Source organism: Aythya marila (assembly GCF_965140915.1).
Source record: "Aythya marila genome assembly, chromosome: 14".
Taxonomy (NCBI): Eukaryota; Metazoa; Chordata; class Aves; order Anseriformes; family Anatidae; genus Aythya; species Aythya marila.
The window spans coordinates 4,524,768-4,542,786 of NC_139055.1; the positions used below are offsets into that span (position 1 = coordinate 4,524,768).

Here is an 18,019-nt window from a genome sequence, read left to right on the forward strand (position 1 = left end):
ACAGGACACTGAGAGATTGATATGCCAATTGAAAGTTCACGGTGTCGTCAGAAGTGTTTGGTCACAGCAGCCCATAATCTGCTGCATGATGAGGTCATTACAGCCATAACATATGCTCACCTATAATAACAGGTATAGTAAAAAAAAAAAAACAAAAAAAAACGAGGCAGCTGTAACAGCTAAATGTAAATTTGTCAAAGGGAGTAATTTATATCCTGTGTTTTGATCCTGCTATTACTAACATGTTGATAGGATCCTCTTGACTGACAGTTGTCTGAATAAAAGAACTGAGTGGACTAAACAGTGGGCAGCTTTAAGTTCAGAGTTGTAGAGGTATCGCAGACCAAGGAAAGAGCAGAAGGCTGAGAAAAAGTTCTCAGCACTTGATGGGGAAACTGGCTTGAGTTATAATCTGAAGCTGATGGTGTCTTCACGTTGATTATATAAAATAGTTGGAAAATGTACTGTAGCCAAAAAAAAAAAAAAAACCAACCACCACCAACAAAAAACCTCTGTGTTGGAAAGGATTTCAAGATGAATGGAGCTCTTAATGTGAATAGGCGACTGACCTTAAAGAAATGTATAGCTCTCACAACAAGGTAGTTTGTCTAACTTAAAGGTCCATAGTGAGCTGAATGAAACATTGTCACTATAGCATGGCAATTTAGTTCTTAAATCAGAAGCAGTTATTTCAGACATGCACAATCCATTGGAAATTCAGGTTAATTGTAAAATGAGAAAGCTTCTTATACGGTGGTTTGCTGTTTTGTGTTTTGTTTTTTGTTTGTTTGTTTGTTTTCCTTCCAATTATCACTCTGTAACATAGTATCAGTCTGTTGTGTATTTGAAAAACTTGAAAATAGATGAGTTGTAATCTCAATCTAATGTACTTCTGTCAGCTAACCTACTGGAATGTTCTTTCTCATGTATGGTGTCCAGTATGTGCCTAGGTCATACCTGTATTCAGCAAATCAGACCTGTATGCCTTGGAGAGTCTCTGAAAGTTTACAGACTAAGAAGAGATTGCAGACTGGATGCCTCATTTTTGTGATTTCTTGATAGTGGATGAATGAATGTTTCTAAATTCTTAGAGATTATAATATTTTAAAGTAAATGGTTATTCATTTCTAAATTAGAGTAGAATTCCATAAAGAGAATGCTATTAAGTTGAATGATGATACCAAAGGAAAGGGTGGTGCTAGGTATTGTCTTCATATGGGTTAAAAGTAGATTTGATTCATCTAACTATGCAGATTGGTCTCCCCATTGAGGATTCCATTTTAATTTCTTAATTAATGATGTTTAACAAGTGTACTTTCAGAAAGTCTTATCTTTGCTGTATTGTTGGTTCAATTACCAATTGGTTTTGTGGTGTAGAGACATTACGAAGATAAATCATTCACGTTTTTTCCCGGTGCCTTAAGACGTCCATTAGATATTTTTGCTTGATAGCACTGTGCAGCTGGCTGAATCTTGATGTTTCTTACCTTTCAGACGGCTTGGTTGACTGCCTAGACCCAGATTGCTGCCTCCAGTCTACTTGTCAAAATAGCCTGCTGTGCCGGGGTTCCCGTGATCCTCTTGACATCATACAACAGAGCCATTCTGGTTCACCAGCTGTGAAGTCATTCTATGATCGAATCAAGCTCTTAGTGGGGAAGGACAGCACTCATATAATTCCAGGAGAAAATCCCTTCAACAGCAGGTAGCAGCTATAAATTTGACATTGCATTTGTGCAGTTGCATTGTACAGGAAATTTTCTCCCAGAGCTTTTACTCATGTTTTAACATGAGATTCTGCTTTCAGGTGCTTCACGTGTTTCCATTTCAGGGCACTCTAAGGGAAATTTATAATGTTGCCTTTGTTTTACAACACTGAGTTTTATTAGCATTTTAACATACTGGCAACACCTAGAAGGTTTCTTCCACTGAGCAAGAGCTTCTGAGCTTTATCATTTATGAAGACTGCAGTCTACAACAATGGAAAATGCCCACTAGTTAATAGTTAGAAGGGTACATGTAAATAATGTCGTAATACACTTCTTAATAGTCAGTGCTTTAAAAAAAAAAAAAAAATCAGCTGCTGAAAACCACCCATCTTACTTTCAAGCAGTTTGCTCAGAAATAATCTAACTATATGTGTGTGGATATGGGTTGGAGTCTTCAAGACAGTCTAAGAATTACAAATCTAGACTGAGCAGGAGCTGGGTGCTTCAGAGCTAAAGCTCTTTTGGAAAATTGCAATTTAAAATTTTAGATTTATTAAAAATTAAGTTTTATAGAGTTCTTGGTGATGATTTTCATAGTTCTGTTTTATTCATCTCAAGTACCTCACACGTTTTAACATGTCATTTTGAATGGCCTATTAATCACATTTTAAAATTAGCCTTAGCCTTTTAAGTTGTGAAGGTACAGTGTGTCTGACTTCTAGTCAGACAGTACTTTATATGAATCTGGATTTTAGCTACAAATTTTAGTCTCCATTGCTTTCAGTATTTCTTCATTTTAGAAATAAAAAGGTTTATTGCTGAGAATTTTCTTATTCAAGTTATTTCCTGAACTAGTGAACTTGAAGGTAGAAAAAGTTGTCATGAACCTTACTAGTTGCCTTCTTCAATAGGATGATTTATTTCTAAATCTGTTTTCTGCACTGTTCCCCTATAGGAACTTGTGTAATTATCTTCCTTACGACTATTTGTGGGTTTTGTTTTGGTTTGTTTTAAAACATAAAATAATTCAAGGAAAATTAATAATGCCAAGACAATCATCTTGGTCGGATATACATGTATTTCCAAATAGACTTTCTCAAAAAGGTATGAATTTCCATTAAATTCCATGTTGTGTTACAAAATGGTGATTTCAGAAAAATCAAGTTTGGCCTGAAGGGTCAAGAAATCATTGAAAGTTACATTACAGAAAAGTAATATTTTGGTTATTCAAATGACTCATTTTCATGAATAAGTTTCTTTTTTATGAAACTCATTTATTCACATAAATGGGTTCTCCCATGTTTGGAATAAAAATATGAGGAAATAATTGTTAAACAGCCAGTATAATACAGTTAGAAATGCACATCACAGCATCTTGAACATTTCAGAAATAACAGAAATGTCCTAAAAACAATCCCTGATATTACTAATGAAAATTAATATCCTCCGATAAGTAAATAGCTTTAGAAATGCATGTATAGGGGATAAATAAGCTGTCCCAGAATTCAACTAAATATTGTGAGTTTTTGGCAAAACACAGGCAGGTTTAATCCCCTCATCCAACAGCTTGGACTGGGTCCAGAAATCAGGGTTCAGTATCTATCTTGTCAGGTTTCTGTGTGTGTCGATGTGCCCGAAGCATCCTAAGGTTCATGGACAGCTCCAGTCCTGCAGTGCAAAGGCAGTTCAGAAATGCGGCTTTTGATTTTCTGACTCACTCTGTAGCAACACATGAGAGTTGGTGGACCGTGCTGGAAGCACTTAGCGCTGAAATAGAAATCGTTTCACCTAGGGCTACAGCAAAACTAAGTGTAGTGGTCCTTGAGATTAGGGGTTACAGTGAGGTTTAACTTTCCCCATGTTTCAGGATCATGTTCCCTTTTCTTCATGCTTCCACTGGAGATGGAAACCTATCTACACAGAGCTTCTCCTTTTCATCTCCCTTTTACTGTGCAGCTTCCCTTTCTCACCAGTTTCCCTCAGGATACAGGGAAGGTGGAAAGGAAAGGAGCCAGGAGATGGAGAGCCCTCTTCAGCTGGGAGAGCAAAGAGGCAGGAACAGGCTGACCATGCCAGAGAGCAGCAGAGCGGGGAGAAGTGGGGCTTGCTCCTTCCAGTGCCAAGGAGGCTGCGAATGCAGTTGGGTCGCCTGTTTCTGCCTGCTGTGCACTCACCAGCAGCAAAGCACTCTCAGAAGAGAAGACGACTGAATATGCCTTACTGTAGAGGAATAACTAGTCTTAATCTCCTTTAGTTTGAGCAAAGTAGGTAACCTGTTGGCTAAGAAACCTGTTTATTTTGCCTGTGAATCAATCTGGCCTTGAATCAAATTCTCACTTCTGCTGACGAAGTGAAAAGCAAGGATTATGAATCAGGACCCAGTGCAGTGTACAAATGTCTGGTGCTCCCTAAGATAAAGGTACATGCACCTTAATTTGGAAAATAAGTTGCATAAAACAGGTATGGCATAACACCATGTTTTTGAAGTATACTAGGCATCCAAAAACATCATATTGTACCCAGCCAGTTTTTTTTGTTTTTTGAGAAGTGACTAGTCATCATTTCAGTGGGACCTCAGGGTCAGAGTTGTGGCTTGGCTGAACATGATGTAACTTTCTGTTCCAATTTCTCCTCTGCAAAGCCTCATTAGGCAATCACATTTGCGTTCCAGCCCAAGGGAAGGTGCTACCTCCCATTCCATATATACAGACCATATTGCATAGACGGCATTTTCTTGATTTAAATATATACAGAGAGCTGGGCAATATCATGGTATCTTCAGTATTCTAATAAACCTTGCAGTAAATCGGATTTAGAGTAAATGAGGCACAAATGTTCCACCACTCAGTTTATAAACACTGTAACTGTTTTCATAACTAACTTCAATACCTTTAATTATCTTTCTTCTTCAGTCTTGTGTCTCTTATAAGAGGCCAAGTGGTGACGACAGATGGAACGCCTCTAGTTGGGGTCAATGTGTCGTTTGTCAAGTATCCAAAGTACGGCTATACCATCACTCGTCAGGATGGCACGTGAGTTTGCTTGTTTCATTGAGTACCCATTTTTTATGTAATATCTTTGCTGATTAACAGATGGTGCAATCTAATGGAACCATGTGGTACCATGCATTGCATTCCTCCCAGGGCAAAGAGCTATTAAGTAAACACAAAAGTATTTTTTCACATGGCATTTTGAATACTAAATGAAAGTAAATATGAAAAGGCTGACTTCTGATAATAATGCGTTAGCAGTCAGACTCCCTTCAAATAAATTGCTCTGTATCTATAAAAACATTTGTGGTGTACAGAAATACCCAGCTGAGACCAGCAATATTTTAGTTTAAAATGCAAGGCAGGCTAATGCTGCTAGAAAAAAAAGAAAAAAAAAAAAAAAAAAGAAAAAAAAAGTATCATTTTAGAATAGCATATTTTGTTAAAAGTTCCCTTCTTCCAACCTAGAAAATTCTGTGATTCTGTGATTCTGTGATTCTGTCTCTCTTTCCTTTTGAAGATCCGCTATATTTTGTGTTTCTTCAGGGTAGAATATATTCAAAAGATTATAATTGAATATATTTAGACATTTTCCTGCTGTGCAAAGAAGAGCTTTTTCCCCCCTTGTATTATCTGATTTGAAATGTGCACGAATTCAGAAACCCAAAATTAATGTGTCATGGTTTATGTAGTTTACTGGCTGTGGTAACTAAAACAGCATATCTATGACACATATATTGTAAACATTTGCCATTTTTTCTTGATCTTTCATGCAAACTATTGAATTGAAATACTTAATATGAGTAAATTGAACTAGAGTATTTCATGTCCACATATCTGCTGTTATAATAAAAGTATAACATTGTTGATTTCAGTGGTTTCAGCTCATACATTGCTGTACTATTAACTCTAGATCTAAATGAAATCATTGAGTAATTTGTTACATTGCCAGTATTTACATGAAACAACTGATAACTAGTTCTGTTGTCAGTACAACCTAGAAGTATTTTTTGCCTTCAGGACAGATTTCAAAATGCCTGCAGAGCTACGCAGTGCTATGGTGATTATACAGGGATTTGGGAGTAAATATCTAATCTCTCTGAAAAATGATAGATCAATTATCCTGGAGACAGGAATTCTTATCTTATTTGTAGAACAGGAACAGCAAAACTTTTCATTACTATTCTTACTGCCACCTGTCCCGTTCTGTTTCATGATGGACAGCATCTATTAGGAAAGGGATAATTCAGTGTCCAGCTCAGTATGAATTTGGTTCCTCTGCTGTTTCTATGTATAAAGGTGGCTAGTGATAATAAATGTGGCTGTTTGTTCTTTTATTGAAAATTGTTTTAATGTAGGTTTTATAACATATAGGAACAACGTTTGTCCAGATGACTACAAATTGCTGCTTGTCTTGACTGTATTTCAGTCAGTTGTTTAGTTGCCAGAGGTTCACATCCCATTACCAATAATTTGAAGCATGACACTTAAAATACACATATTGCGATGATACTCCATTAGCCAGGAATGTTATTACTGGAATTATTCAGTCTCATCACCTATAAACCCCATGTTTTTCTAGGTTTGACTTGGTTGCAAATGGTGGAGCATCCCTAACTTTGCACTTCGAACGGGCCCCATTTATGAGTCAGGAAAGGACAGTATGGTTGCCGTGGAATAGCTTCTATGCCATGGACACACTCGTGATGAAGACAGAGGAGAACTCCATTCCCAGCTGTGATCTAAGTGGCTTTGTCCGTCCTGATCCAGTCATCATTTCATCACCACTTTCCACTTTCTTCAGTGATGCTCCTGGCCGAAATCCCATTGTACCAGAAACCCAGGTAAGAATAGCGTGAGTGAAAAGGATATAAAAATCAGTGGTCAGATGCTACTGCTGACCGAAGCACTTGTCACAATCACCATTTGTCCCCTGAAATTGTTATAACAAATACTTCTGTAGGGTTGCATTATTTCTGACAGATATTGAGCTTTCTAATGAAGTCTGTAGGAGATACCATAAGTTTATCTCACGCAGACACATTTATGTTTGACTACCTTGCACCTTCTCATTATCATACAACTTATCAAGTACATCTGTGTATTTCAGTTGGCAGCTTAGGTGTTTCAAGAGAATTTTGCAGAGGCTTGGTGTATGCTACTGGTCACAGTCTGCTTTCTTACATGTTATTTAGGACAAAGGAAAACTTCACTCGTTTTCACTACTTTATTCAGTATTTACTTCATACAAATTGTTAGTGGAAATTGCAGGTTCTTATAGCTGTGTCTTCTTGTATTCCTCTTGCATATAACTTGCAATAAAACTCTTGTTCTTATTTATGCTTTTGCAGTGGACTCCCTTTAAAATAGAGAGAGATCAAATAACTTTTTGTCCAGAAACAGGAGCTGAGCTCTGTCACTGCACTGATTTGAGGATAGCCATTACCACTAGTAGAAAATCATTTGTTCATAAAAAATATGCAGAGATACTATTCTAAAAAATAAAAAAGCAGTAATGTAAAATGTTTGATCTTTTTCCTATTCAGGTTCTTCATGAAGAAATTGAGATCCCTGGCTCGAGTATAAAGCTCAACTACCTGAGTTCCCGTACTGCTGGATATAAATCTTTACTTAAGATCATCATGACTCAGTCACTTGTGCCACTGAATCTGATCAAAGTTCATTTGATGGTAGCGGTAGAAGGGCATCTGTTTCAAAAATCATTTCAGGCATCTCCCAACTTGGCTTATACATTTATCTGGGACAAAACAGATGCATATGGTCAGAAGGTTTATGGGTTGTCAGATGCTGTAGGTAAGTCAGCATATGCAAGCTCAAAAACTTTTCAAACGCTTGCAATTTTTAGTAAGAAAACTGCAAAGATTTTCTATGGAGAAGCAAATGTACTAAACAGTTCTTTCTTCCACACATAGATTATGCTACAATCTATGCAGCATGTTTCTTTTACATATTTAAAAGATCACATTTAGAGGGTCTACAACCATAGCCGTGTTTCCTGATCAGTAGCTGACTTAGAAATTTTAGACCTGCCAACTGGAAAAACTGGACATAGGGGCTTAGGCAAAATGTGGTACATCGCTGTCTTTATATTCTTTCAGTTAACAAATAAATCTCATATCCAAACTGACTGACATTCTTTGGTGCATGTGGAGTCTCATGCATACTGTTATTCCAGCCTTTTGCAGTGTAATACATTTGAAATAAAGCAGTGTTTTTGTAATGCCATTCAGTCTAGCAGTTTTATGGATATTTTTAGTTCCCTTGTTTATAGATTTTCATTCTAGTGGCTAGGAAAGTGGGTGATCATCACAATATTTTTAAATTTTCAATTTAATTTGAATATCAGAAAATTTTTGATACAACAGTGCTAAAGACTGCATTAGAGATGTGCCAATGTGGAAAAAAAAACTTACTTGAATCGTAGTTCTTTTCCATACTTTTCTAAAATCTTTGCTACAGCTTTTCTTTCTTACATTATTGCATAGGATATTGCTTTCCTGAGTAATGCTAACTGTGTGTGTGCTTAAAAACACACAAAATTTTCTCTGCTTCTTGAAATATGGCATGTAAAATGAACACAATAAGTGCTGTGAACATCTGGCAAATTAAGAGTTTGATCTTGTCCTGTTATCTGATAGGAGAATTTTATTATCTTTTTTTAATTATATTTCTCACTCTCCTCTCACCAAACCAGTCACTTCCCAAAGCCAGCTATTCAAAGAAAAGTGATCAGATCCCTGCAGAGTACATATGAATGAAGTTTCAAATTTGTGTCTAGTCAAAGATCTGAATTTAATATTGTAGATGAAAAGAGAGGAATATAATCACTTCATCTTTTTGAGGGGGCAGGGGAACTGGAATGCTGATCCATTTGAATGTGTCCTGGACATTTAATTTAGTGTTTGTTCAGCAAGTATATTAGATTTTATTTTTATTTTTTTTCAGTTTCTGTGGGTTTTGAATATGAGACTTGCCCCAGTCTGATTTTATGGGAGAAGAGGACAGCACTGCTGCAAGGATTTGAACTAGATCCTTCCAATCTAGGAGGATGGTCTTTGGATAAGCATCATGTACTTAATGTCAAGAGTGGTGAGTTAGTTCCACATGTTTTCTGTGCTATATGGAGTTTTGTCTGGGAACACTTTTAATTTACATTATGTTTACCCTTTGAAAAACAAAATTTCTTCACTCTTTTTGTTTCTTCTTTAGTTTTGTAAGGAATGGGACGTGTTTCATTTGTCAGAAAATTTCTATAGATTTTCAACAGATTTTTTACCCTCCTACAAAACATCAATTTATAAAAGTCTAAATCTTTATCCTCTATTCTGTTGTTCATTCATCTGCTTGTAATTGGTTCATGTCTTCCTTCCCTGTTCATCTGATCTTAACCACATCCATTCCTGGTTCCTTTTGTTTGACTTTTTTCTTTCTTATTTGAGATAGGGTTTAAAAGGAGTATGTGACTGTGACAAGATACCGATTCTTGTTTGTCTTTTCCTTGTGTTACCTGCTTGGTTTTTCCTCACTTCTCTTTAAGTACCCTAAACTGAATATTCTTGGTCTTCACATTTTATCCAGAGACTCCCAAGGAATTGAATGTTTAACATATATTTCATTTAATTCCTGTAAAGTGTTTTCTATAGCCTTCCCGCTCTTTCTTGCATTAACAGTTGCAGAATATACTGTCACTCAAGAAATCAAAAGCTTCAGAATAGGCAAGATCAAGCTATTTGAACACACTTCAAGTGCTGTGCAGAAAATCAAAAACACTGCTGAGATGGCCATTTGGATAGAGCATGATATTTGTTGCTGTCATCAGTGATGGCAACAGTACTTGTCCCTGGGGAGCCAGTTGCTTTACATTAGAATCATGCAACTGTATTTCCAAGAGACAATGTGGCTAAAAGTTTCTGACCAGATTTCTGCAACCTTTGATGGTGTTGAAATTGGTCACTCTGTCAGAGAATCCACTCCTTTCTTAGAACAGGTATCTACTTTTAGAACAAGTATGTTTAGAAGAGAGAACCTGTCTTAAAAGCATTTTTCTTGAAATCTAATAAAGGTCCTTAACACTAGTTCCCCTTTTGTCTTTCATCAGCAATCCAGAGCAGCCCTTTTAGGAGTTCCATCTTTCTTTCTCCTGTCTTTTCCTTTTCTGCACTGTCCCCTTTTTTTGGCATCTCCATTTGTGTCATGAAGAAAATGAGAAAGACTGGGAGGGGGAAAGAGGAAAGTGAGGTTGGAAGAAAATTCCAAACAAAATGTAACATAAGAAATTGGATTCACTGGATGTGGGTGCACTAACAAGGAACACTTCCTCTCTGCTCTTTCCTTCCTCACTTCCCAGTTATTAAGACAGTCTAATAATTGTGCTAGGCTGGAAGGATGTCTGATGGTATTTTTGAATACCAAAGCACCATGGGTTTAAGTTTGGGTTTGTGTTTGTAGTTGTTTATTTGTGTGTGCTTTAACAGAGAATCCTCATTATACCTTTATTGTTTTCTACTGCAAACCTATTTCACTGTTTTTGCACTGTTAGAGAACCAGTGCTGAAGTCATTTCACTGTTTAGTCCTTAACAGCAGCTGTTGAAAGGAGAACTACCTGAAGTCACCTGTAACAAATGACTGTAATAACCACTTCTCTTCCTGTCTGTTATTAGGTATATTGCACAAAGGCAATGGAGAAAATCAGTTTCTAACTCAACAGCCAGCTGTGATAACCAGCATTATGGGGAATGGGCGCCGAAGAAGCATATCCTGTCCTAGCTGCAATGGTCTTGCAGAAGGAAATAAGCTTTTGGCCCCTGTAGCACTGGCAGTGGGAATCGATGGAAGTCTCTTTGTTGGAGACTTTAACTATATTCGGCGTATCTTCCCATCCAAGAATGTTACTAGTATATTGGAGCTGAGGTAAGAAGTTAATCTTAGCACTTCAAATCTGCAGCCTGTGCTTAAATCAGCCTTTACCATTATTTTTATAATTTTGTAAAACATTGTCACTTTCAACCTATTTCAATTCCAGTGGAGAAATGGGGCACAGAAATGCATAGTTCAAAGTATGTAGCTAATCAGACTAGAGTTAGAGCTAATGAATATAGAGAAGGAATAAAGAGTACAAACTAACTTTAAAAAAAGTACAGTAGTACTTTTTCTTCTTCTTTCCTGGTGGTTATCATTTGATACGATCTCCCTTCATTACTGTACATCATTTAGTTTTGTTTGATAACTACAGAACTGACTGCCCTAAGGTATTGAGCCACAGTGATAAACAAAGAAGTCTTGGGAAATTAGAAGGAAGGTTTTCATATCAGTGATGTAGAAAGACACTTTCCCACTTCCTTCCCGTTCTTGTAAGCTTATTTCTGTAGGTTGGCAAGCGCAGTAAAGGTTGACATACAGAGTCACTTTGTAACATCAGAACTCTTTCCAAGATCATACTTCTATTCCCCCACAAAATATTAAGATTTGGTCACTTAATAGGGAGGGCATGAGTGTAGAGTGTACCACTTCACCCATTTCTGTTTCATCGCCTTTTTTCATTCCTCTAGGAGAGGCAAGAGCTATTGCTTCAAACCATAACTCATGTAACTGTTTTTTATTGTTACTACACTATTGATTATTTGGCAGAAAAATAAGGAAAAACATCTTGCACTGGCTGTCTTCTGATACTTCTGCAGCCCACTCAGGCAAAAGAATAGTGTTCTTGTAAACTGGATGTATCTGCAGAACACGCTGAGTGAATTTAGGTTATTAGTCTTTTTTTCTTTTTTTCTAATGATATGACCAGTAACCAATTCCTCTGCTTCTACTGTACGGTTAGTTTTTAATTAGCGGGGGGAAATGCAAAATGATTGGGCTGTTAAAGAATGGGAGGCCTAGCTCTATTTCACACCTCTCTTCCATTCATGTCATTCTGTTGATGTCACTGTTGTGAATTCCAATTTATATTAAGAGAAAAGAGATCAGATTTGGGCCAGTTCTACTCGGAGATCCCTCTCTGGCACCTATGCATCAGTCTGCCTCATTATCCAGAGGTTTAAAAAAAAAAAGTCAAAATTATCCAGTGTTTCCTGCTGGCAGCTCAGTATAGACCATAGAAGCTAGCTGGTACAGCTGTATGACTTGCTATAAACATTTATATCGGTATACACTATAACTGCTTTACATAGAATATGCCAATGTGTTTTTTTCCCAACTAATTGAGATATGTCTAGCTTTCTAGTAAATAGGACTACAGATATATAGGTGAAGAGAAACATTTTCAAACTAGGATAATTAAAAGGCATTTACATGTACATGTATATCCATCTCACTTCCAAATGCCAGTCACTGACAAAGTTTTGGAGTACATCAGATACTTGAAAATGTTATCTTCAGCTTTATGACGTTACTAGTCTGAGAATTTTGCTTTCTGCCTATGCAAGAAACAACTCAGACTTTTCAGAGTGGGTGAGCAGAAAGGACAGCAGTAAAGATTAAGAAGCCTATCTTCTGTTTCTGCTCTTGTCCATGTTCTCTTTTCTTTTATGAAAGTCTGTTTTCCATAGAGTAGTTTATTTAGCTTCTGCTATGACTATTAGCAATGAACAATGAAGTTATTGTGTTTTGAGTACTGTTGGACAGCTGCAAATGACTTTACACCCAGTTTATTAGGATTCCCAATGATCTTTTCCATATCCTGTTCTCCAAAGGGAATTAGGGCTCAATGCAGCAAACATCACTTATAGAAGTAATTGTGATTCAGTGGACACTTCAAAATAAATATGACTTAAATGATTTAAATCTTCAAACTCTTAACCATTTAAGTATGAATTAGAATGAGTCTTCAGCTACTATCAAATAGCTCATATAATATGCAAATAGGGTTTCCATAACTATTACAGACTAAATGTATCACTTTGTTTAGATTTAACAATGGGTATAATTTGGGTTTTATGTAAGCCAATATAAATCTTTATAAGTCAGAATAAGCCAGCATGCATATTTCCTTTGCACTGTCCTTTCTGAAGGTACTTCATCTGAATGGCTAATAGAAATTCTGGCTCAGAAGTACTTCATGTCACACTTAATGTTGGTATTGGAAGTTTGGGGCTGTGCACTGAGTTCTGCAGCTCAGGAGTCATGCACCTCACTGTTTTATTCAATTTATATTCCTTCAAAGAAAAACACAGTGAAGCCCTGTAGTGTGGAGAATGTATTAATTTACTTCTGGGAAGCAGAGGATGCTTTTCTTTTGGCTTGTGTCTAGACAGAAAACTAGGTATCAATTAATGCTACACATCTCCCATTGCACAGTATCTTACTGCACACTTAAAAGGTATTTTTTTCTTTACCCTAACATTTGTTTTGATTGGCTTAACTAGAATCTACAAAAAATGCTACCAAGTAGCAGCCAAACTTGCCTTAAGCAGTTATTTTAGTGTCTGGGGGAGAAGAAAATAAACTGCGTAATAGAAATTTGTTTAGAAATAGCCTGTTGGAAAACTATTTTGATTAAAGAGGTTTCAACGAGCTGTCTGAGAATATCCTAATCCCAGTGCTTCCCCACTCTCACTTCTGTATTCAGAAAACTGCCACTTTTTCTCCCTCCTAGCCCAGAAGCTACGTATATTTCCATGTGAAAACTCTCTCAGTGGTCCAGAAAGCTTCCTGCAGCATACAGGGGGGTGGGGGATGAGGGAAGGGGTGTCATACTAGGGAACTAGATGCGAGTGGATCACTCTCAGTCGTTCTTCATCCATAAACCAAGTTAAGGCTAGTGCTGAAAAGAGATATCTTCTCCTGTGTCCTTTTGTAAAATAAAACAAATACTATGTTTGCTTTACCATCTATTCTTCAGCTAACTGTTTGTTCTTTTTCCTTCTGTTCCCCTTCTATAAAGAAATAAAGAGTTTAAACATAGGTAAGACACGAGCTCTTTCCCATATAATTTGATATGGTTTGTTTGCTTCATTGTGTTTGCTTTTTGTGTTGTGCTTCTTGTGTACCGTTATGTTCTTCATGTACCATATATAGAAACATTTTATGTGCTAATTGTGTGTTATGAATATGATAAGCGTTAGCAATTATGCAATGTAGTCAAAAAGCAACCAAATAAGTTCTGACAGTAATTAGAATTTTCTAGTAGAATGCAAATATAATGAACCCCAAGCTAACTTCTATATAAACAGTTCTCACTGCTGTCTGTAATTGGTCTAAGTGGTTGAGGTAAACTACAACAGCAGTTTTATGAATGCCAGAGAGGTTCACAAAAACACTAACAACTGGAAATAGGTCAAAAATGCATTTTCCGGTCATTAGAGATTTTTCTGAACCCTCTGTCCTATTTTTTATAAGATAGTTTCTATTTTCTTTCATTGAATGCATTTCACAGTCAGCCTATGGGGCTGGTTGTGTGCAACCATTAGATGGAATCACTGTAAGGTTCATAAGAGAGGTGTAACCTTTCTGGATGTTAGGAGAAAAGGGTTTTCCTCTTAGTACTGGGCTTTCTGGATGTGAGCAGCATAGGAAACACTTGTACCTTCCTCCATGTCATACCCTGCCAGGTGGAAAGGGTTGTTCAACCTGCAGAAGATCAAGTGCAAGAACAAGGAGAGCTGCTATAAGCTCTTCCATACTGTTCTGTCCATGACCTCTTTCATTTCTGCCATATAAGTTAGATGCAAAAGCCTGTCTGGAGTAAACAATATAATTTCCTGTTCATAATATATTTTGGTATATGAAATGTAACTCCACTGGATTTTCTTATCTATATGAATTCATTCACAATTTGCTAATGGTTACTGGTGATGCTGGAGGCTCCTCATTTGCAATTATAAGCATAGTTAATTTTTCAGGTGCTTAGAGATTTGCTCTGGGCAGCTTCTCTTTTTTTTGGTTATATTTCCAGAAAAGCTATTGTTAACACTGTTGATGCATGTATGAGAAGAATAGCAAGCACAAGCTGGTGCTGCCTGCACTTGCTGTCAGGCACCAGGCTTCCTAGCAGACCAGAGTAAGGTTGCAGGTGGTAGCTGCTGCCCTCACCAGGGAGGTTAGAGGAAGAGGCATTATTGGCAGAGGCCTCTGAGCAGTATCAGTGTTATGGAGGATCTTTTAAAGCAAGGTACATTCCTTTATTTTCTGTAATTCAAATAAAGGATTACCATGGCACAGAGAAAAGAGAAGATCTTTAGTTTTTCAGTTGCCAGTTGGAGAACTATTTACTATTCATTTATAAAACACATCTCACTATTTCAGGTAAGAAAAACAGAAAACAAAAAACAAGATGTTTTTGGAGGCAGTGAATGCACGTTGCCTTCCACTAGTTGTCCTTGTGCCAAAGTCCCTCAGATCTTTTTTGTGGAGAGTCTTCCTCCATCTGTTCCCTTACAGAGCTCAAGAGCAGAAGTAAGTATAACAGGTCAACAGCTCCAGCGGGGTGCTCCCCTGATGGGGAACAGAAGCTAATGACCCACACCCTGGCAAGACTGCCCTGAGTTAGACTGCAGGGAGAAAGACAGGGTGAGCTCCATGGACACGTGTAGGACTGCATCAGAGAACAGGGAGATAAGTGCATGTTCTGCTGTTGTTCTTTACCCTGATTCATACCTTGTTCCACGCCGCAACAGTGGGACTTAGCTGAGGCTAGCTGCAGGCTGAAGGGAAGTAGGGGCACACTCACTTAGGAAGGCAGGCACAGGCTGGCAAACCACATCTGAAAACCCCAGAGACCTTTCCAGTCTCGCAGGGTGGCTGCTGCCCTGTGTCAGGCTGTGCTGGACCTGCAGCGGCAGTGGGGCAGCTCCCACAGGCTCAGTTCAGAGCAGCCCAGACCACCGAGCCAGCAGTACATCTGTGCTCCAGCTTGTACCTGCCTCAATTTGTCCTGATCCCCCAACGTGGGGCTCCACATGTTCCAGAAGAGCCAGGTTAAAAGCACTCAGCAAGGCAACAGAGAAGAGACGCAGCAAGCAGCAGCATTGAAGGTGTGTTGGCTGGTCTGCTGCTGTTGGAAAGCCCTGATGTAAATCTGGGTGTGTTTGCAAAGTGGAGCATGGCACAGCACTACTGTCACGGTGAAGTTGTGTTCTCAAGTGTTAAGGGCAAAGCATAGTGGAAAAAGAGAGAGCAGAAATTCAATACAATGAGTAATGTGCAGGTGTTTGTATGGCTCAGAGACTTGAGAGACTGAAGAAGTAGAAAAAATATTTTTTATATATGGCAAAGAAGATTTAGCTTTGTTTTGGTAGGATGAGAAGGAATGTGAAAAGAGTAGTCTCAGTCTGCTGCTGAGGGTGAGGAGAGGAACTTGGGGAATAAAGAAATTGTGCTCTGATCTCAAGAATGTCACTAGTCTCCCTGTATAACCTTGTCTATACCACTTAACCTCTCTGTGCCTCAGTTTCCTCCTCTGCAAAATGGGTATAATACCCATCTTTTTAAAGTACTTGAGATTCATGCATGAAATAAAACTGCCAAGTATTTTTTTTTTTGTTTATTGTATTTTTTCATCTCTAATTTCTACACTCCTAGACTTCAGCAGATGGTATTACCTCTGCCTATTTAATTTTGATCAAACAGATCTCCTTCCTACTTTCTACAATTGTAGAACAAATTCTTATTGACCTAAAAATCATGGTATGCCAAAGACTGGCATAGAGGAAGATAACTGTAGAAAGTGATATTTTTTACCTCCTCATTCCTCCAAATCTGGTCTTGACCACATAAATGCAGTTGTCTTTGTGCTGCCAATAATCCATCTGCCGAAAGTGCCCTTACTGTACTTCCAGTGGATCTGATCAAGAAATGGCTTATGTCCATCATAACTTATCTCTGCGTATCCTCACTCTTGGAGATGGGCACTTTTGCCACTTGAAACTAGGAGTGTGGATATTTGGAGGCAAATCTCTCTGGTTACTGGTAAGTAACCTTCATTTTTTTTCTTCCTGTCTTCATTTGTCTTCTATGTTTTGAAACCACCATCGACCTTATTTATGCTCACCCATAGGCTCCAAAGGCTGGAAAATTCAGATCATGCTTAAATTCCAACTAAATTGAGTTAAACTAGCCAGGCAAGATTTTGAAAATATTTCTGCACTGCAGTTCTGTGTATGTGAATGTATATATATCGCCAAGATTGACATTTCTCAATTTGCAGATGATTTGCTAAAATAGTTCCAAAATGTGACAAGCTGTCAAAAAACATATATTTCATAAGAGAAGTAGCTTTCCATATAAGCACACGTCATAATCTCAAACTGAAGACCAGTTTGTCAGTAACAGAAGGTTTGGAGTTAAAGTCAGACACTTGGGATCTCTCTGGTTGTAGTTACATAACCATCTTCATCTACCGTAAATGAGATTCTTGATAAGAATGAATAAGAATGAATTTGCTTTAGGAATAAATTTGTTATGCTTCTGCCTTCTATTTATGCAAGACCTCACAAATCTTGTGGCATAATATAAGTAACTCAGAAGCTGATTCTTTGATCTTATTTCTATGACTTCTCCTTTCAAGGGAAGTAATTTAAAAAACAAACAAACAAACAAACATGGGGTGGGGATGGTAACAGTTAGACGTAAGCCAAAGAGAATTGACCTGGCGTGCATCTAAAGGGCTAAAAGAGCTGAAGAGGAAAGTCTGCTGTGTGGCTTTGGCTTATTGGGATCTATTATGCAATGTTTGGTGTAGCAAAGAGAACGAGATTTGGAATGACAATCCTGCTGAAACACTGACCAGTTCCTAATCAGATTAAATCCTCAAACTGTAGTTATACAGATCCCACCTCTGTATGGAAGGTGTCAGACTTTCTTTCCAGATCTCTGTGTGTCTGATGAATATCTAAGCTCTGAAAGCCCGTGAAGTTTATAGACTGCTCAGCTGGTTCTGTTCTATGCTTTCTTTTTCCCTAAAGCAACAATCCTGCTCACAAATACTATCTGGCCGTGGACCCTGTTTCGGGCTCACTCTATGTATCCGACACCAACAGTCGACGGATATACAGAGTCAAATCCCTCACTGGCACAAAAGACCTAGCTGGTAATTCCGAAGTGGTAGCAGGGACCGGAGAGCAATGCCTGCCCTTTGATGAAGCCAGATGTGGAGATGGAGGGAAAGCAGTGGACGCAACCCTAATGAGCCCTCGAGGTAACGTAGTAAAAGAAGCCAGAGAAAATGACTGTGTGAGGCTAGGCTGGATGTGGAAATAATTATCTGGCAATTAAATCACTACTTGCTTGGTAATTTTTATTCCGTGCTTTAATTACAGTGGATTGGCAAGTGTTCGTGCTTTGTTTAGTTAAAGCAAACTTTA

The 18,019-nt window shown here is 37.9% G+C and overlaps 1 protein-coding gene across 1 annotated transcript in view; it reads left to right on the forward strand.

Annotated features, from left to right (window-relative positions):
• TENM2 (teneurin transmembrane protein 2) overlaps nt 1–18,019 on the forward strand; it is a 782,568-nt gene that overhangs the window by 741,146 nt on the left and 23,403 nt on the right. Inside the window, exons 19-26 of the mRNA XM_082771651.1 lie at nt 1,495–1,705; nt 4,622–4,741; nt 6,282–6,543; nt 7,246–7,513; nt 8,666–8,809; nt 10,382–10,631; nt 13,603–13,623; nt 17,621–17,853. Of these exons, the coding sequence (XP_082627777.1) occupies nt 1,495–1,705; nt 4,622–4,741; nt 6,282–6,543; nt 7,246–7,513; nt 8,666–8,809; nt 10,382–10,631; nt 13,603–13,623; nt 17,621–17,853 (1,509 nt within the window). The remainder of the gene's footprint in view (nt 1–1,494; nt 1,706–4,621; nt 4,742–6,281; nt 6,544–7,245; nt 7,514–8,665; nt 8,810–10,381; nt 10,632–13,602; nt 13,624–17,620; nt 17,854–18,019) is intronic.